The 21,621-nt window shown below is 40.0% G+C and overlaps 1 protein-coding gene across 1 annotated transcript in view; it reads right to left on the bottom strand.

Annotated features, from left to right (window-relative positions):
• LOC126204448 (GTPase-activating protein CdGAPr) overlaps positions 1-21,621 on the bottom strand; it is an 837,561-nt gene that overhangs the window by 41,240 nt on the left and 774,700 nt on the right. The window contains exons 11-16 of the mRNA XM_049938835.1: positions 12,648-12,776; positions 11,648-11,826; positions 11,152-11,405; positions 10,623-10,824; positions 2,232-2,429; positions 1,014-2,115 (exon numbers count right to left, since the gene is read on the bottom strand). Coding sequence (XP_049794792.1) covers positions 1,014-2,115; positions 2,232-2,429; positions 10,623-10,824; positions 11,152-11,405; positions 11,648-11,826; positions 12,648-12,776 — 2,064 coding nt within the window. The remainder of the gene's footprint in view (positions 1-1,013; positions 2,116-2,231; positions 2,430-10,622; positions 10,825-11,151; positions 11,406-11,647; positions 11,827-12,647; positions 12,777-21,621) is intronic.

Raw genomic sequence — 21,621 nt, 5'->3', positions numbered from 1 at the left:
CATCATTGCATTGCTGAGCACGGTTGGAAATGTTGTGGTGTTGACAATTACACAAATGTCTGCCTGCGTCTATGTATGTGCGGATGGATATGTGTGTGTGTGTGTGTGTGTGTGTGCACGAGTGTATACCTGTCCTTTTTTCCCCCTAAGGTAAGTCTTTCCGCTCCTGGGATTGGAATGACTCCTTACCCTCTCCCTTAAAACCCACATCCTTTCGTCTTTCCCTCTCCTTCCCTCTTTCCTGATGAAGCAACCGTTGGTTGCAAAAGCTTGAATTTTGTGTGTATGTTTGTGTTTGTTTGTGTGTCTATCAACATGCCAGCTCTTTCATTCGGTAAGTTACATCATCTTTGTTTTTAGATATACAATTACTACACAAGTTAGATTTGTTTGTTTTTTATACTGTTCATGATAAATTGTGGAGTCACTGTGGTTTGACAGTGGTGCTGGCACCATTTTACAATGAAGACAGATGTGAACATTTGCACAATAGTGCCACAATAGCATCCTTTAACTTTTTGCTGTCGCTTTCTCACATATGCCCTTACTGCACACCAGCAAGACCAAAATACCTTTGGATCAGATTGGAAGAAAGAAGTTAGGCCACATGAATGCACAGTAGCTACATCAATAAGGCTTTTAAGTGGATTCCAAAACGTTGTGAAAAAGACTGAGATAAAGACATAATGGAAGGTGGATAGATAACACCAAAAAATATGCAGGGCTGTTATGGATGCATACAGCTGAAGAACAAAAAATAATGGAAGCGTCTAGAGGTGGCTTGTATTCAGTAGTAGATGTCAAATGGATGATGTTAATACTTTACCTGCAGTGTAAGAGATGAAAACTCTAAACAAAATATAAGCAATCTGATGGACTTATCAAAATATCAGAATAATCATCAATATCTGCCAGATACCTGTTGCAAACATTTCACATCACCAAAATCAATTTAACAAATTTTATTTTAAAAAATGCCACCTAGACTTATTTTCAAGTGTCATATCACTAACCTGTTGTTTCCCCAAGTAACTGATTTACTTCATGAACTGATCTTCTTAATGTTTTTACTTGCTGGTACAAATCAATACCATCTGTGACCAAAGGGCGTACATCTTCATAAACATGTTCTTCTGGGGCATCTTCATAGAGATCTGAAGGTTTTAGATTTTGCAGTTCTTTTACTGGAAGAACGGGTTCATAGTTGTGGATAATGTTCTGGTAGACATTTTCCGAGGTCCTGCTTGGTAAGTTCTGATAAACATTGGAAAATGCAGAATGTAATGGTGAGCCACTTGGGGACACATTTTGATAGACAGCTGTTATTGAAGGCGTCTTTGCCTGTAGGTGATCATTTTCTGCTAAACTACTGCAGCACGATTTTGTTGAACTACTATCACTCCCACACTTATGATTCACACACTGAGGAATATTTTCATATAACCTATCATCTTTGTCATTACTGCAGCTTTCTGAAACTGGGAAAGCCCCAGAACACACTTCACTATTCATATTCCAGTTTGCATCTTTAACTCCTTCTTCACTAGTGATACTATGTTGTAAAGTAGAAGATTTCTCACTCACATCATCGTAACACGCACTGTTCAACACATTATTTGGCACATCACAAGACAAAGATTTTGCTCTCAATACTTCCTGGTAAATGGTATCACTGTCACTTGCAGCACTGCTGTGCCTATGGGGTGATGCTGTGCTACTAACATTTTCATATGCATGCTGAGATTTTTCACTTTCAGATTCTTCACAATAGGCACTAAGTGACACATTCTGATAGACGCCAACATCTGCATCACTTTGCGTACTACAGTAGGATTCCGTTAGCCTCCTCCCTGCCAAGTCATCAAATGTGGTCCCAGGAGATCTCTCGTCACAAGAGCCTTCCTGATGAGTACTACTTGACTTTGTATCAGACATCTCATGATACGTTGGAGATCTTTCGTCACCTGAAGCGTCCCTATATGTGCTGCTAGACCTGGCACTTGACATATCCTGGTACATGCTGGCGTGTGGCCTGTCCGGATCAGGTGTCTCAGGACTACTGTCCAGCAGAGGACGGTAACCAGGTGTTGATGGAGGTGAACTGAGAGGGTGCACCTGCAACAGTGTGAACATTCTTTCAGTATAAAAACTGAAAAAAATATATTGAGGGAAGCAAAAAAACAAATATTTTGTTCCACATGAGCAAATGACACCCTAGCCTCTGAACTTACCTCAGCATGCACTGTTACTTGCAAACCACTATTAATACCAACAGCTGAAACTGATTCAGGACTCTGACTGTCAATGTAACGCAGCTCATCGTGTGGGGAACACCCGAGTCGCTGCTCTAAACGAGAGCGCTTCGAACGTGGGGATGGGGGACCTGCCGGTCGCTGCTGTCGCTTTGGGGATGCTTCACCTGCAGCACTCTGCTGTGCAAGAGAAAGTTTTTATATGGTAATTTCGTGTACAAATGAACACCAAAATTTAAAAAAATATAGAGAATATAAATTTTATCTTTAAGCTGCCTACCTATTACTCAGACTGTAGCCAATATGCTATAGTCTCCAACGTGATACTTCTCAATGTACGACAAATATGAAGAGTCAGGAACTTTAGTTAACTTGTCCTTATTATTGTATACTATATATTAATAATTCATTTTCATAGACTGTTACATTACTACATTTGATTTCTCTGTTATGAGTGTGGATGCTGCTATAGTTACAACAAAACATGCAATTTACAAAAATTATCTGTTACTTAGGAGAGGATCATTCAGAAAGCAAAGAATGTTTGTCTCCCAGATATTTTCAACTATTCTTCATACAATCACTCAAAAACTAAGGCAGTTGTCACAGTTTGACATCGGTCTATATGATCAGCGTATTATATGAGAACTGTTAAAAATTATCCAACTTCTATCTATACAAGCAATCTTTACTCAGATATAATTGTTTGACACTAGTCACCTTCAAAAAGGTAGTCCCTCCAGTTCTACTGAGTTAGGTGGTGCAATGGTTAGCACACTGGACTCGCATTCAGGACGATTTCCCTAAATGTCGGGATGGTTCCTAGGCCATGGCTGATTTCCTTCCCCATCCTTCCTTAATCCGAGCTGGTGCTCCGTCTCTAATGACTTTGTGGTCAACAGGACATTAAACACTTATCTCCTCCTCCTCAGGTTTTACACACCTCTCCAAACACTGCTGCCACTGTTGGAAGCACCACTGGAAAGCCTCTTTTGGTATGGTGCGCAGTTCCTCCATTGAATTATGCATAATATCTTCCTTGTTCTGAAACCTGGTCCTTTTCTGAGTCTTTTTCAGTATAAAGAAAATGCAGAAGTCACTTGGTGCTAAGTCAGGGAAATAGGGAGGCTGCAGTCATGTGTGTGTGATTTGCATTTGTGCGAGTGTGTATGTGTGTGTTTGCCATCTAATTCTGACGAAGGCCTTACTGGCCGAAAGCTACATTTGTGACTGTCTCCTCGTTGTGTGTATCTGTGACGTGGCATCTTCGGTATATGGTGAGTGACAACTTTCTTTTCACAATATTGTTACATTCCTTCCTGGACTTTCCATAGTTTGAAAATCTTGTTTACTTTAGATTTGATGTATAATCTAATATTTATTCAAAAATTCTGTAATTTGCCTGAAGACTTGGATACTTGCACTGCATCTCTTAATTATCTCAAAATAATGGAAAATTTCAAAAGCTTGAGGTTCTCTTTATTCATCATTGTCTTCTGCACTCCATGCCTTTCTGATAACTATTCTTTTTCCAGCTATACTTCCTCATATGGAACACTCTCCAGCCTCATAACTGCAATTACAAAGTGAGAAGTCAGATCATCCTTGAGTTGAGAGAACATTATGCAACAGCTAGAATACGAAGTCAGTGGATTCCTTTAATTTTGCTCTTCCATATGTCCCCTTTCATATCCGTAATTATATCAAATCTTTATTGAAAGCTCATTATCTTTTACAAACAATTTAACTTAGTTATGTGGTTCAAATCAAATGTTTTGTATATTGCAACTTGTTACAGTGGAAATAGGTCTCTGCATTTCTACATTCCTGTTTTGATCAATAAACCTCTGTGCACATTTAATTTTGCTTTTCAGACACAGGATGGTGTGCAAAATGTCATACATGGAAAATTGTTTATGAAAGTTTTAATGAACAAAATATCCTTAAAATGTTCTGCATATCAATGGGACATCACATGGCGCCTGAAAGTTTGAGCAGGAAATCTAGAATAATGTTGCCATACGAGAACAAGCTCCATCTTGCATGAGCTACTGTGTTTCAATTGATAATTGTGTTGCACAAGTTGCAGAAGGAAATTGTTCAGAAACATCTCCACATATTCCACACTGTTAACAGTGTCACTGAAGAATATTGGCCCAGTGATTCCACAGCTGGAAATGGCAGCCCACAAATTCACTTTTTCGCCATAATTTTCAGTCTCATGTACAACAACAGAAGTTTCTCGTGCCCAAAATCTGACGTTCTGCCTATCGATACTACTGTTCAGAGGAATCACCGTCAGAGAACCACGAGCCACGAATCGCGGCATCATCATTTGTAACAGCCAAAGTTTGTGCAACACCGTCATTTTGTACGGGAATAACTTCACGACAGCACGAAGTACTCTCTGAAGAAAACAGCGTGAGATGCCTATCTCAGCTGAAGCTCGCCTTGTGGATTTCCTAGGACTTCATGTCAAAGCCACTCTTACACTGTACACAGTTCACTTGCAGGCCTGTGGTCCTAATATGGAGCAGCTTACACTGGGTAGGCTGACCACTCCAGTTTGCTAGATTCGGCACTAGATGCCACTAGGAGTGGCAAAAGTGAGGGACAAACCTCAACACGCAGCTTCGATATTCCCTGAAGTACAGACTGTGTTGTCACAAGATCACGTTTGCTCTAAAATACTGCTGTCAGATTCAAATTTTGTGGTTAGTCTATACATTGGCTGTCTTGTATGAAAATGAACAAGAAAATGTTGCCGAATCTCTACTACACTCTTTGATTCCATGTAAAATAATACAGCCTCCACTTTCTGTTCTAGAGTCAATCGGTCTCTGTCTGCCATTTTACTAAACTGAAGTGGTGGCGACATGCGTGCAGCGTACTGACCAGTACTGTCTTCTTGTGAACCGTGCACAAACTGTGGCTTCTCGTCAAAATATTACGAGGTTGACAACCGGCAAATAAAATATTTATTCAACAGTATCAATGTACGACATTTTGTGCACGCTTTTGTATGAACAACTGGCTGTGCATACTACTGTCCGATTTTTAGAGGCATTTCGATAGCTTTGTGAAACTTTTGCAATCGATAGAGTCATTCAGCTGCAGAACCTTTCCATTTTGAATTTTTTTTAAACTCCTAATGATTAATAAAAACAGTTGTGACTGGCAGTGGCTGAAGAGTAACAACTGTGGCAAAAAAGTTGCAGTGTTCAAAAATATGTGCACCACTCTGTGGTTTAGGTTGTTTTACTCTCTGCCACTTAATCTACCATCATCATCCACACAATTCTCTCTCCCTACTGACCCAGTCTTCTCCTCCCTTCCTCACAAATTCCAACACTCCCTCAATCCATATGTCTCTCAGTCTTTCTGTAGATCTCTCGCCTCCAAATTTCATTTAATGGAATCGTCTTGGTACCCTGCAAATTCCCATTCTTTTAACATGTCCATACCACCTAAATCTTGTCTGTATCTATAATGCATTTTATTGGGGGTTATTCTTGACATATGGACTAGCATGACATTTTTCATTAGAGAAACAAGCACTGGAGAAACGAAAGGACCCAGTACTACCGTACACTAAAACACAGGAAACTGTTATAAAAACCTCTATCCAAACAGAAATAGCCAATCAAAAATACTAATCACAAGGGATAATTACATACATAAAATCATGCAGTTAATCCACGAGCTTCGGTAGTAGGTTCTGTTTGATCTAATACAGACTAGGCAAGATACTGTAACTATGAGAGGTAAGTATGTAACTGCTTTTGCAACAGTAAATTCAAGTCACACTGACCTTATAGTCTCGCCTTACATTTGGCGCATTGTTTAGGTAATAGAATAGAATTTCAACTCAGTTCAAAATATATGGGGCATTTTGGCCATTTCAGATGTGACTGTGCTAATCAATAATCATCCCAACATCCAAAACTGCAGCTCAGTGAATGAGAAAACTAAGCAAACATGTATGGGAGTTTTACAGTTATCTGTAATATGCAAACAAAATATAAAAAAAAATGTACCTTTCCTTCTTACAGCCCTTCTGAACAAATTCCACTATAAAGTTAGACAGTAAATTTGTAAAACTAAAACACTCTGAAAATATCATGAGACCATCTCAAGTTTGCACCATACTTTTCAAGTAGTTTCTCTAAAAATCTTTCTATGCTCTCAATAGATGATATCCTGGCCATAATTCTCAAAGAGAGATAATTGCAACGATTTTCATTAGACAACAGAGATCCAGTTTGGTGTGGTTTACACACACTAACTCATCAATGTCAGCAAAGGCTCCTAGCATGCCTAAGTATTGGCTCAGAAAACCTAGTAGCCTACTAACATCTAGCAGCAGTTCCTGACTCTGTTAAAATCTGTTTTTAGCCACAAGCTATGGAAATTCCAGTCTGTCGGAATCACCTTATGTATACAACAATGATGAGAATCCCTTGTGGACAAAGAGTTTCAATGAAGATGTATACAAAGGCAGAATCTGCATCATGTTCCTTGCCCTATAGCCTTTGACAATCCTGAATACGATCAATTCTTCTTGTAGACCATGCCTGACATTGCCCAATTATTTACCTCACGGGTCACTTTTTCCAAGCCAATGTAAGGACCAACAAATAAACATCTCAAACAATGGAAAATCCAGGATTGAACGTAACAATCGAAAGTTGCTACTCACCACACAGTGGAGATGCATAACAACAAAAAGACTGCCACAATATCCACTTTCGGCCATCAAGACCTTTGTCAAAAATAGACAACACAAACACAAACACACATACACACACACACACACACACACACACACACACCAAAGGTACTGATGGCCGAAAGCTTATATTCTGACAGTCTTTTTGTAATGCCTATCTGTGACTCAGCATCTCTGCTAAGTGGTAAATAAACACTTCAGTTACATTATATGAGCAGTTTTCTGTTCAGTGAATGTAGCTAACATAATCTACATCATAGTGGAAAACAATGACTATTTATTAACATTGTAATAAAAGAATCAATATTCACTTACATCATGTGGCAGCAAATGAGCCATCACCTACCTCTGTGGCCAAACAGGGGAATTAATAAATTTTCATCAAAAGGAAAATAATCCCACATACTTGTGGTGTAAAGAATTTCCTTAACCCTAATTTAGCCAGAAGATTGAGGTGACAGCTGATCTCTTACCAGTATCGCACTCAGCTAGTCCGAAGTAGAAAAGTGATCTCAATCTACCTGTTGGTTGCAATCAGATCCTTTGTGAGAGGAGTACAATGTATCCTTGCTCTAAATATTTCCTTTTCCACTCTTATTTTTCTCATCAACAATAGCACAGTGTATTTGTTACCGTCATCTTAACGGTTAGTTATCTGGCACAGTACTTGTCTTCAGAAACATTCACGCCATGCTGTGAATCACATGTTCTTCCCTTATTTGCATTTTGTTACTTTTAACTGTAACAAGCATCATTCAGTACACGCAGATCAATCAAAATGCGAGGTCAGAGAAATAGTAATGCACTATTCACTGTAATTCAATAATGATAATGAACATAAAAGAGAATTTTTTTATGGCAGCAGCATTGGTCCTTTACCAGCTGGTGTACAACTATTTCTTGTTTTTGGTTGTTTCAGGGAAGTCACTAAACAGGTAATCAACATGACATAATAGTTCACCCGCAGTGATAAATCCCTCTACAAATCCAAGAATAAATCAGCTACATCAATTTACAGTAAGTGCTTGCCAGTGTATAGAAGCAAAACAATGAATATAATAGAGGGAAACATTCCACGTGGGAAAAATATATCATCAAATGTCTGCTTGTGTCTGTGTATGTGTGGATGGATATGTGTGTGTGTGCGCGAGTGTATACCCGTTCTTTTTTCCCCCTAAGGTAAGTCTTTCCGCTCCCGGGATTGGAATGACTCCTTACCCTCTCCCTTAAAACCCACATCCTTTCGTCTTTCCCTCTCCTTCCCTCTTTACTGACAAAGCAACCGTTGGTTGCGAAAGCTAGAATTTTGTGTGTTTGTTTGTGTATCTATCGACCTGCCAGCGCTTTTGTTTGGTAAGTCTCATCATCTTTGTTTTTAGAAGCAAAACAATGAATTGACATGAAGTATTTCTGGGGCTTAAGAGGTTTTAGGGTGTTAATCACCACATTACAAATCAGCCACATGTCGATAAACTGTCACCCATCATGACAAATGATAAAGCATCGGTCACTGACGAACTCATCCAAAATGATAGAAGCATCATCATAAGACAGATTATTGACTAAACAAGAATGTTAGAAGTATGATGGTTAATGCTAATCACATAATTCACAAACCGAAAAAAATGTGCTCAATGTGTGCTACAGTTTTTTTTTTTTTTTACAAGGGAGATGACACAATTCAGAAATAAATGCAAGTGATGACCCTCTGCAAACACTGTGCATTATGCTTTTATGGGTTCATCATGTGTGAGACTGGAAGCATTCAGGTTCTAACTGTCAAGATGACAGTAACAAACACACTGTACTGTTGTCGATGAGGACAATAAGAGTGGACAAGATAAAATCTAGAGCAAGGATACAGCTTAATCTTCTCACAAAGGATCTGATTGCAACCAACAGGTAGATTGAGATCGTTTTTCTACTTTAGATTAGCTGAGCAAGATATTGCTGAGAGATTTGCTGTATGCTCATAATATACTGTCAAGTTCTCTGTCAGATCACACAATAAATTGGTGATAAAATTATTTTAGGGTCATAGAGGGGTCACTACCATACATGTTCTGCTGCATTGAACAATCTGTATCAAATGAAAACATTGTTCACCAGTAGACAAACTACAGCATATCTCGTAAACAAGGGTGGCTGTTAGAAACATCAAGCTACATGACAAAAATACAAAATCTCATGAAAATTTGGAATACAGGTGGGCAACCAATGGACTGCAGGCTAGATCTACTCCGTGTTTGGTTTCAATCGTGACCACGGAAGAAATTTGAGGAAGGAAGAGCAAGGCACCCACATTGTACTTATTTAGTGCTGCAGAAACAATCCATGCTTATGCAGTCAGTCATCATTTTTGACAAATATTTAAAAAATACTTGCTATTAGTGTTTGTGGATATCAACACACCAAATTTCAAACACTTGAATGAGCTGCTGGTAGCCAAAAATCACAATGTTGCTCCTAATTGCTTGTTGACTGGAATTGTGTACCTCATTGCTGTATTTCGTTGTTCTATCCTTTCTCATCTTAACATTAATAAATAATTCTTGACTGTTGTGGATTTATTAAAACACTGCAACTGTTAAAATTGACAGTAATGAATAAGTGCAACAGATACTTTTATATGCATTTATTTTTCTATGATGACATTTTAAGACACCTGGCTCCCTAACTCCAGATGTTTACATTTATGTATGCGTCATCAACAGTTTCTTTACCAAGGGCATTGCAGAATTTTCCAATGGAATCTTTTAAGACAGTTATTGTAAAACGTTGCAAGTACAGAAAAAATGTTCACAATGCATAAACAAATGTAAACATCTAAAGAAGTGAAGAGAAATTGAATGTACTCGGAAAAAACCATGTTTCGAGGCATAATTCACTGGTGTGGCTTGTCAGGAGATGGGTGCCATTCATATTGGTATGACAACCCATAAATGTTAACTTCAGGGTAATGATCAAGCTTAAGAGTTTTATGATGATGAATTCCTGTCATGGAAGCAAAGATGGATGCAGTGCAAAGAATCTAAAGGATCATATACTGAGCACCATTCCCAAAAGTCCAGAGCTTCTGCTTATGATATTATATTTCTCTGGTGGTTACTATTGCTGAACAACAGTGGATAATGTGTTGCTCACTGCCAATCTTGATACTAAATACATTAGTGTAACAACTGTCAGTAAGAGCCTTCTTATTCTGCAGAATATTCAACAACACAAATGCCGACTTTTATATATATACACTACTGCTAAACTTCACACACTAGCAAAAATAACATATTATAGAAACCTAATCACAACCTTCTACAACAACAACAACAACAACAACAACAACAGAAATTCCAGGAAACTTTCACAAGTCAAAAATGACCATCAATAAATAAGTTCATATTGACATGTTAAACTGGAATTTCCTCGACAACAAATTGATGTGAATTAGAAGGAGAGGTTGCTACATAATATTACACCACATATCTGGCTACGATGGGCTGTCAGGATGCTCAAAGAGGTTAAAAATTCATGGGGCAGGCAGTTTACAAATTAACTGATATTAATGCAGGGTTAACTAATGAACTGTCGGCACTGCTAGCCTACACTACACAGGGAGGGGCAGGTAGGTTGCCTGTCCTACTCACCCCCCTCCTGAGGGCAGCCCCTGGCCAGATACGAGGCGAGCCCTGGGAGATCAGGCTCCCACTACCCACCGACAGCAACGTCTCGTCCTCTGAGAAGATGCGCATTTCCGTTTCCTCCAGTTCAAAGTTCAGCTGAATTTCACTCAGGTCCAAAGAAGAAGAGAAGTGTTCCTCACGCTCCTCTTCTGCTAGCCTCGATGGCCTGTAACATTCGAAATGTTAAGCTTAAAAAGTTTTAATTGTGAGGCTGACCAAATATTGCATTCTGTTTTGCCCACAGGTTTTGTTAAGTGGATGAGTAGTTATTTTGCTCCACATAATAAGAACAGTAATAACTAAAATCCCAAAATAAAGAAATTGCCACTCAACTAAACAACACAAAATACTTCCAGCTGCATAAATGAAATAACAAATTACTATTATTATCTCTGCTTATAGAGTCAACATTTTAGTGCCAAACAGCACGAGTTTTTAAGGATATACAGTCAATTTTAACAAAAACAAATAATTAACATTGTTTTGTACGTACCTAGCATGTGCACGAGTACGTGCTGGGGTCTCCGCCAACTGATCAAAGTATGAATCGTGTGAAACAGAGCGGCTATGACCACCAGCCCTAACGAGATCCTCAGGTACTCCTGCCGTCGGGGCTTGCAGTGGGAGATCTGTATCTGTCACTGCAGCAGAATTTCGACTCGACGAGTTGGCCAATGACTCCGCACTCTTTACAGGTCGCAAGCGTCGCCTTCCCACTGACAAATCTGCTTCTGTTACTGCAGTTGTCTGGAACATAAACATCTTCTAACGGTGAGGACAACAACCAATTTACACAGCAAACAAACAATAGTTTTCATATAATACAGCAATATTCTGGATTATAAACAATAACATATTTTCATGACATCACTGTCACTGCAACAAGTTTGAAAAACAAGTGCAGCATGATTTTTTTAAGTCAATGGTTGCATTTTGTGTGTAAACTTTATGCCTTTAGTTATTTATTTATTTTTTTTCAAAATAATTACCTGATTGAGACCTAAATCAGATGGCGTAGTTGCTTTTCCAGTCTTGCGGCCTGATTTACTGAAAAAGGACTTCCATCCAAGAGGTGACCTTTTGGAACCAGATCGCTTACGAGCTGAGCCACCACCAGGGAGCTCAATCACAGTGTGGTATTTGGCAGGAAGGCTGGCTGGTCCTCCACCTGTTTCATCAAATTCACATAAAGTACTGGGTTGTTGCATGTACATAATGATACTTTCTTTTATGCAAATTTTTACTTATAAGGCCAGTAGCTTTTAACTATTGTAACAGACATTGTAAATAACAACACACTGAATATTAGAGGTGTTGAGTCATGCACAGGCACATAAACAAGACTGAAAACTTTGTTAGCTTTTGGAAAAATCCTTTTTCAAGCTAGAGTACACACACACACACACACACACACACACACACACACACACACACACACACACACACCCCAGCACCACCACCACCACCAGCACCACCAGATACAACCACTCAAGTTGCAGGAGTACAGAGTGTATTCAGCTACAAACATTTTGCTGTATAGGTGTGTGTTGTTTCAGTAATTCCAACAGATAACATGAGCCTACATCAATATTTTTATTAGAAGAACTCTTAGGTTTTATTGAATAATAACATATTTTACAGGTCCTATTGCTCGACCACATTTAAAGAAGATTAACACAAAACAGTATGCATGCTGTATGTGACAACACTTAATGAATGGAAATCTATATTTTCTATTATTACAATACATTGTAGTGTGAATTCTAACTTAATAGTATTTTTAACAAAAAATGAGAAGATGCACAAAATATTTTCCAAGCAATTTCTAAGGACAAAATAATATTTTACTATTACACTGCAAGTGGTAGATACTAATTCTTGTACACTTCTTTTATGAGTTCAATTTTAATAAGCTGTGTGTTACAACAACAACCCCATGCAGAAACTTCGCATTTCTCGGACAAGTTTGAGAAATGAACTGCAACTTACCTACTTCAATGTACTCTGGTTCTCCCTTTCCAGATGACATCAAAGCTCGTGATCGAGCTTCCTCCAAGGATAGTAATTTTGTAGGAGTAGAGATAGCAAGACTCTTAGGCCGACTTCGCCTTCCTGGAACTAGCAAAAATCTGCATTATTGTTAATAGTTCTCAAAATCATTCAGTTAGATGGTTTTGTTATGTGGCATGAAACTTTTTTCTCTCTGTGGATTGTAAACTGAATTGAACAACCACAGCATCTGAGATTGTGTCAATGCTCATTTCAATATTCCAGAATTTTGCATGTCCCTAACTATTATTATCTGGGAACGTAAGTCTTGGACACATATTTCCAGCTATCCAGGATCATTGCAGTATACTTCTGTAAATGAGGAGCATTTTTTCAGAACTTGATAAATGCAATAGATATGTTTGAGCATTTGAATTTTTAAATGATTACTTATCTCACTGACAGTAACAAAGCTCTGTAATGAAGTATATTAAAATTTAATTTTTATAACATTATATTAAGGTGTAATAATATTATGAAAAGGATAGGTGCAACTCACCATATAACAGAGATGCCGAGTCATAGAAGGCACAACAAAAAGACTATCACAAAATAAGCTTTCGGCCAACAAAGCCTCTGTCAAAAACATATGACACACACACACACACACGATCACTGTCTCTGGCAGCTGCACACACACACACACACACACACGCACACACACACACACACACACACACACACACAAAATCACTGTCTCTGGCAGCTGAAGCCAGAGTACGACCAGTAGCAGCAGCAAATGATGGGAGAGGCAACTGGGTGCAGGTAAGAAAGAGGCTGGGATGGGGAGGGGGAAGTATAGCAAGTTAGGGTGGGGGATGGTGAATTGCTGCTGGGGAGCATGCAGGGACAAGGTGAGAGGTGAGAAAAGGATATGGCAGCTAGGTGCAGTTGGGAGGTTAGATGGAGAGCAGGGAACAGAGGGCAAAGGAGGGGGGGGGGGGGGGGGGCACTAATGTAAAAGGAGAGAAGTACCGTATTTTCTTGAATCGAAGCCGCACTTGAATCTAAGCCGCACCTGAAATCCAAGGGGAGAGAAAAGTTTTAGATGGCCCCTCCAAATCGAAACAAAGTTGGTCCATTGTAACATGAGACACAATTGAGGCCGAATGGATGAAGATACAGCAACAGTAGTTTGGTTCGAGTCATAGCTTAACAGTTAGGCTTTACCAAGTAGCCATTGCTATGTGTCAGGCACTCCATCCATATTTGTATGGGTACCCTTCCTTTTTCACATGCTTTGTCTGGTTTGAATCGATTGCTTATTTTGCTTTGATCTGTTAAGTGCCGTTCTCTTTGTTATAGGTGCTTAAGTCACTCTAAGCTGAAAATGCATTATTGTACTGTGTCATGCATCATTTGTCGCATTCTGATAATGAGTGTTTACAACCTGTCGCCGCTCGCCAAATGGCTTGCTTTTGTGCGTCCTACCGCAGCTTACAATAAAAAAAAAAGAGAGGAATTGTTTCATAAGTAAAACAATGGCAACAGACTGCTATTTGTTGTTACTTACATTGCTGCTTTCTTTGATAATGATCAACAAGATCCAAATAATAGACTGCATGTGATAGAAGATGTTCTGAACAAGAGTTTAGCGAAAATTTTTCTACGTTTGAAAATCTTAACAGGGTCCTCTTTATTACATTACATTCTGCACAGAAATTAGAGTCATCTTAGATTTAAAAATCTAGTCAGTTGCCGTGCTTCATTTCGGACTGTATCACTATTCAGCATAAGAATAATACGCATATAAACATGACATGATATGTACATTCTTCCGCGTTTGCTGTTGTCTCTCACTAGTTTCATAGTTTATTAGGCAGACAGGATTTAAATGAGATAGCAGGAAACACGAAAGAATACACTGCATAATGTTTACATTCTTCTACCTTTTCTTTTAATTTATTTACTGACGCAGAAGTTTTGGCAACAGAATTTATCTTTGCACCTGCAAAGCACTGTCTAGCGCTACATATATTCGACGGCAGACGTTAGTTGAGGCGGCACCTACCAACATTTTTCAGAACTTCCGCTTACTTTGCACTCGATTCTAAGCCGCAGGCAGTTTTTTGAATTACAAAAACAGGAAAAAGTGCGGCTTAGATTCGAGTAAATACGGTAAAAAGACTGCCTGCATTGCTGGGATAGAGGGCTGTGTAGTGCTGGAATGGGAACAGAGAAGGGGCTAGATGGGTGAAGACAATGACTAACAAAGGTTGAGGCCAAGAGGGTTACGGGAACAGGATATATTGCAGGGAGAGTTCCCACCTGCACAATTCAGAAAAGCTGGTGTTGGTGCAAAGGATCATATGGCACAGGCTGTGAAGCAGTCAAGAATGTCATGTTGGGTGACATGCTGAGCAACAGAGTGGTCCATTGTTTCTTGGCCACAGTTTGTCGGTGGCCATTTATGCGGACAGACAGCATATTGGTTGTCATGCCCATGTAGAATGCAGCATAGACAAGGTACTTCCGGCTTAGCTGGTAGATCACACAACCAATTTCACAGGTAGCCCTGCCTTTGATGGGATATGTGATGTTTATATTACGTTATATTAAGGTGTGATTTTTCCAGTTTTTTTTTTTCTCCAAAAGTCAAAAATGCTTATAATTATTGCTGGTATCAGTTACGTTGCCTTCTTTAATTCTGTGTGTTTTTTTCCACAGCTGATATTTTTATGTGCTGTAGTGTTTATTATATGTCTGCATTGTAAAAAGTCAAACAACGGAAAATCTATGATGGAATGTGTAATATTATGAAAAGGTACGTTGCTATCAGCATGTAGCAGAGACACTGAGTTGCAGATAGGCACAACAAAAAGACTGTCACAAATAAAACTTTCAGATATTAAGGCCTTTGTCAACAATAGATGTACACACACACACACACACACACACACACACACAAATGCAGTTGTGTGTGTGAGTTGCATTTGCGTGCTTGTGTGTGTGTGAGTGACTGTGTCTACGCCTATTGTTGACGAAGGCCTCAATGGCCGAAAGCTTTATTTGTGACAGTCTTTTTGTTGTGCCTATCTGGGACTCAGCATCTCTGCTATGTGGTGAGCAGCAACTTTCCTTCTCATAATACCGTTGTAAAAAGTGTATTTTTGTACATATTGTTATATATAGCATTCTTTATTTATAGTTTTTGACTTTATTGAGAACACAAACAATAATAATAGATGTGATTCTTCAGTTTCTCCCGACGTATTTCTTGCTCGAACAGTCCACAGGTGTACTGCCGGTCTATAGTGTCCAACAGGCACAATATTTCGGCGATCAGACATGTCACCATCGTCAAGTGCGCTGACGAACTGAGCTCCTGAGGGCGGGTAGCCGTCTTAAATTCTCTCCCCTCGCGAGGTGTTCTCTCCACAGTCCGCGCCCGCACATCAGCGGTCGGTGAGATGCTGGCGTTGGTGTCTGTGGTGGCATCTGTGTAATTGCCTCGTCCGCCCTAGTCGCCCGTTTGTTTCCTTTGCTAAGTGTCTTTTTAATTAGACCCAATGCTGGTTCTCATGCCCTGCTGAGGTTGAAGCTGCAATCTTGGTTGATGAGTCCGTCCTGGTACAAATTTCGATGGCCTCTCTAGTGATGCTGTCCCAGTATTTAGATGTCTAGTCCAAGACCCTGGTATGTTGGTACTCCATTTCATGATTTTTGGACTAACAGTGCTCTGCGACTGCCGACTTGTTGGGGTACCCGAGTCGAGTGTGCCTATGATGTTCTCGGCAATGGTCTTCAATAGTGCGCACTGTCTGTCCAATATAAGTCTCACCACATTGACACGGAATCTGGTATATGCTGGCCTTTCGCAAACTGAGATCATCTTTGACACTTCCCAATAATGCTCGCATTTTATTTGGTGCGCAAAAGACAGTTCCTACTCGGTGTTTCCTCAATGTTTGTCCTATTTTCCCCGGTAGTGCGCCAGTATATGGTACATAGGCAGTGGCTCTCTCTTTCTCCGTGACTTCTACAGTCTCCAAATTTGCAAGCAGATAGCTGCCACCACCCTGCACAGAGGAATGGGGTGCTAAAAACACTGGTGCATCGGGCACGCACCATCTCTGACACAGAGAGTCTACCCCAAGAGCTGGATCACCTCAAAACTGTATTCCAGAAAAATGGGTACTCAGAATGGCAGATCACTTGCGCTCTCCTCCCCACCTCTGCAGTACAGCGTGTGAAGATGGAAGAATTCACGGAGAAAGAGAGAGCCACTGACTATGTACCATATACTGGCGCACTATCGGGGAAAATAGGACGAATATTGAGGAAACACCGAGTAGGAACTGTCTTTTGCCCACCAATAAAACGCGACCATTATTGGAAAGTGTCAAAGACGATCTCAGTTTGTGGAAGGCTGGCATATACCAGATTCTGTGTCAATGTGGGAAGACTTATATCGGACACACAGTGTGCACCATCAAAGATTGTTGCCGAGAACATCAGAGGCACACTCGACTTGGGTACCCCAACAAGTCTGCAGTCGCAGAGCACTGTTAGTCCAAAAATCATGAAATGGAGTACCAACATACCAGGGTCTTGGCCTAAACATGTAAATACTGGGACAGCGTCATTAGAGAGGCCATCGAAATTCGTACCACGGACGGACACATCAACCGAGAGTGTGGCTACAACCTCAGCAGGGCATGGGAACCAGCACTGAGTCTAATTAAAAAGACACTCAGCAAAGGAAACGAATGGGTGACTGGGGCGGACGAGGCAATTACACCGACGCCACCACAGACACCGACGCCAGCCTCTCACTGACCGCTGATGCGCGGGCGCGGACTGTGGAGAGAACGCCTCGCACGGGGAGGGGATTTAAGACGGCTGCCCACCGTCAGGAGCTCAGTTCGTCAGCGCACCTGACAATGGCGACATGTCTGATCGCCAAAATATTGTGCCCGTTGGACTCTATGGACCGGCAGTACACCCGTGGACTGTTCGAGCAATAATAATAGAAATACAGTGGCATAATACAATAACAGCAGTGGTAACTAATTTAACATAATAGTTTAGCTAATCAGTATTACATGAAGTATAACACAAAAAGTATTGCATGCTACAATCACATCGTTATTGTCAAGTTTTCCCTCTTACATCTATACATCATTTGTCTAGGACTTCTTTGTAAAACACCTCTGTACCCTCTGGAATTTCAAAATACTTTAGCAAGGCACAAACATCTTTCTTCTTTTGTTTGCTTACCATATTTTGGTTTGGTAAGAGTGTAGTAGTTAGTACTGTTGGATGGCATGGTTTCTTTTGTCTCAGGATGTCAAGTTGTACTGGATCCCAAGAGTATGTATCACTTACTGACACATTAACAATTTTCTTTGCTTTCTTGTATAAGATGACATGCTGGCTGCTCATTTTGAATAACAACTTCTATTTTAGTACTTCCTGGACACTATCTTTTATATTTTAACAATCCAGTCTGTGTTTACAACATTGAGAGTACCGTGCTCCTCTAAAATATCCTAATATTCTTCAGGACACAAAATGCTTTCTCTTTTCTGTAAGTTTTCTCAATTCTGGAGGCATGTAGCTATGGCCACCAACAGGGAAGAAGTGACAAATATTATACAATTTTGTGCTATTTTGCAAGAACGTTGTCAGCATCGCCATCATAAAACTATTTTTATTATGGCTGTTGCAAGAATCTGAGGATTGATATACACAAGGACTGTTCAATAAAGAAAGATCATAGTTTTTTTTGACAACATATCTTTACTCAGCCTCATAATTTTGATGGTCCTTCTCAGTCTCCCATGAATGAGATACACCTGTCCCAGAGTTTCTGCCAGTCTTCAAATACATGCTGGAAACCATTTTTTTAGAGGTCATTCAAAATCGCCTCCACACTGCTTCTTATGATTGATAATGCCTCCCACAAAGGCATTTCTTCAAGAAGGGAATAGAAAAATGTCACATGGGGCTAAATCTGGACTATAGGGAGGGTGAGGGATGCACTTCACATTCATTTTTGCAAGATATTCAGCAACAACATTGGCAATATGTGGCTGCACATTATTGTGGTGCAGCATCCAGACTGCTTCACAGAAATGTGGTCTTCTGCGCATGATATGGACTTGCATTGTTTTCGGGACATCCCTGTAGTATTGGGCAGTTACTGATGTGTGTGCAGGTACAACATACTGATAAACCATTCCATGAATATCAAAGAATGAGATGACCATAACTTTCCCAACAGAAGCAACCACTTTTGCTTTTTTGGGGGTTGGTGATGGAGGAGATTTCCACACTGAGCTTTGCTGTTTGCTCTCAGGATCAAAATGATGTAGCCAAGTTTCATAAGCAGTGATTACATTTGAAAGAAACTCTGGATCTTCCTCTAACATCAGCTTTAACTGGATGGAGACCTGCACCTGAATGTCCTTTTGTTCGAGAATCAACAATCTTGGAACCCATCGCACACAAACAAGTGTCGTGTAATTTTTCTGTCGCCAACATATGGATGGCACCCAATGAAATGTTCAGTATTTCAGAAAGAGGTCTTAAGGTAATTCGTCGATCCTCTCTAAGAATGACAGCAGCAATGTTGATGTTTTCTTATGTAAGAGCAGTAATTGGAGCACTGGATCCACCTTCCTTTGAAATTGATTGTCTCCCCTCTTTAAACATTTTAAACCACCTTCAACCTGTGCTGTGGGGAAGAACGGACTCTCCATAGCCTCCTGTAACACTGTATAGACCTCAGCTGAAGATTTGTTGAGACGAAAGCAGAATTTCAAAGCCACGTATTGTTCCTCGCATGTTACTTCCATTGCAGCGGTAGGCAATACTGAACATGTCTGACCTTGCCTGTCTCTCACAGGCGGGAACCAGGAGTCCCTCATCTGTTTTTATTTATTTATTTTTATTTTATCTATTTATTTTTATTTTATCTATTTATTTTTATTTTATCTAAGTCAGAAGAAAGTCCAGCAAAGCTGAAGCAAATTCAGTGCATCCTCTTGCAGATATTTTCTCCAACCAGGTGTAGAAAATGTTGCTTCCCCTTTTCCCCTTTTTTGCTCCTTTGTATGGATCACGATGCACAGATTGTATAACCATACTTGTCTAATGCAGAAAACTTCACTGACTGATAGTTTTGGAAAAGGCCGGTTTTGTTGCTCGTTAAAGCAAATCATAATGACACTAGGATTATCTTCCTTTATTATATCATAAAACTGCTTTGCACTAATTTCATGTAATCTGTCTATTTGTGATTCATTTTCCTTCTGCAGACGAGTTTCAACTTTTATTTCCATTACACCAACATTACAAGTGGAGCAGGTATCGGTATGAGTTCGCAAAATATATGTATTTTGATAAGAAACAGTGTTTCAGTCCAAAATTCTTTCATTCTTCACAGAATCTCTTGAAAATTCCATAGACTGTGATATCTGAAGGCAAATAACCTCTCATAGACTTTCCCCTTTCATTGTGGCTCTCTATACATTTACATTTTCAATAGCATTCTTAATGGCAAAGTTACTTCCTTATGATCCTCTCCTTTTCTGCCACCTCCTCTCCTTTCTTATGACAACCTTCCTCCTTCATGGAACCTGCTTGCTACACAGGATAACCTGTCCTCTGACATGCCAGATACTCCTTGCAAACTGGCGGCACAAACTGGAACTACTTCACTATTCCTTTTTATAATGGTACACTCTTCCCCCATGAACCATGGACCTTGCCGTTGGTGGGGAGGCTTGCGTGCCTCAGCGATACAGATCGCCGTACCGTAGGTGCAACCACAACGGAGGGGTATCTGTTGAGAGGCCAGACAAACATGTGGTTCCTGAAGAGGGGCAGCAGCCTTTTCAGTAGTTGCAGGGGCAACAGACTGGATGATTGACTGATCTGGCCTTGTAACATTAACCAAAACGGCCTTGCTGTGCTGGTACTGCGAACGGCTGAAAGCAAGGGGAAACTACAGCCGTAATTTTTCCCGAGGACATGCAGCTTTACTGTATGATTAAATGATGATGGCGTCCTCTTGGGTAAAATATTCCGGAGGTAAAATAGTCCCCCATTCGGATCTCCGGGAGGGGACTACTCAAGAGGACGTCGTTATCAGGAGAAAGAAAACTGGTGTTCTACGGATCGGAGCGTGGAATGTCAGATCCCTTAATCGGGCAGGTAGGTTAGAAAATTTAAAAAGGGAAATGGATAGGTTAAAGTTAGATATAGTGGGAATTAGTGAAGTTCGGTGGCAGGAGGAACAAGACTTTTGGTCAGGTGATTACAGGGTTATAAATACAAAATCAAATAGGGGTAATGCAGGAGTAGGTTTAATAATGAATAAAAGAATAGGAGTGCGGGTTAGCTACTACAAACAGCATAGTGAACACATTATTGTGGCCAAGATAGACACGAAGCCCATGCCTACTACAGTAGTACAAGTTTATATGCCAACTAGCTCTGCAGATGATGAAGAAATTGATGAAATGTATGACGAGATAAAAGAAATTATTCAGGTAGTGAAGGGAGACGAAAATTTAATAGTCATGGGTGACTGGAATTCGTCAGTAGGAATAGGGAGAGAAGGAAACATAGTAGGTGAATATGGATTGGGGGGAAGAAATGAAAGAGGAAGCCGCCTTGTAGAATTTTGCACAGAGCATAACCTAATCATAGCTAACACTTGGTTCAAGAATCATAAAAGAAGGTTGTATACCTGGAAGAATCCTGGAGATACTAATAGGTATCAGATAGATTATATAATGGTAAGACAGAGATTTAGGAACCAGGTTTTAAATTGTAAGACATTTCCAGGGGCAGATGTGGATTCTGACCACAATCTATTGGTTATGAACTGCAGATTGAAACTGAAGAAACTGCAAAAAGGTGGGAATTTAAGGAGATGGGACCTGGATAAACTGAAAGAACCAGA

Source organism: Schistocerca nitens, chromosome 9 (genome assembly GCF_023898315.1).
Source record: "Schistocerca nitens isolate TAMUIC-IGC-003100 chromosome 9, iqSchNite1.1, whole genome shotgun sequence".
Lineage (NCBI taxonomy): Eukaryota > Metazoa > Arthropoda > Insecta > Orthoptera > Acrididae > Schistocerca > Schistocerca nitens.
Note: the sequence above shows the minus strand (reverse complement) of the source record. Positions and strands in the feature narration are given on the sequence as shown.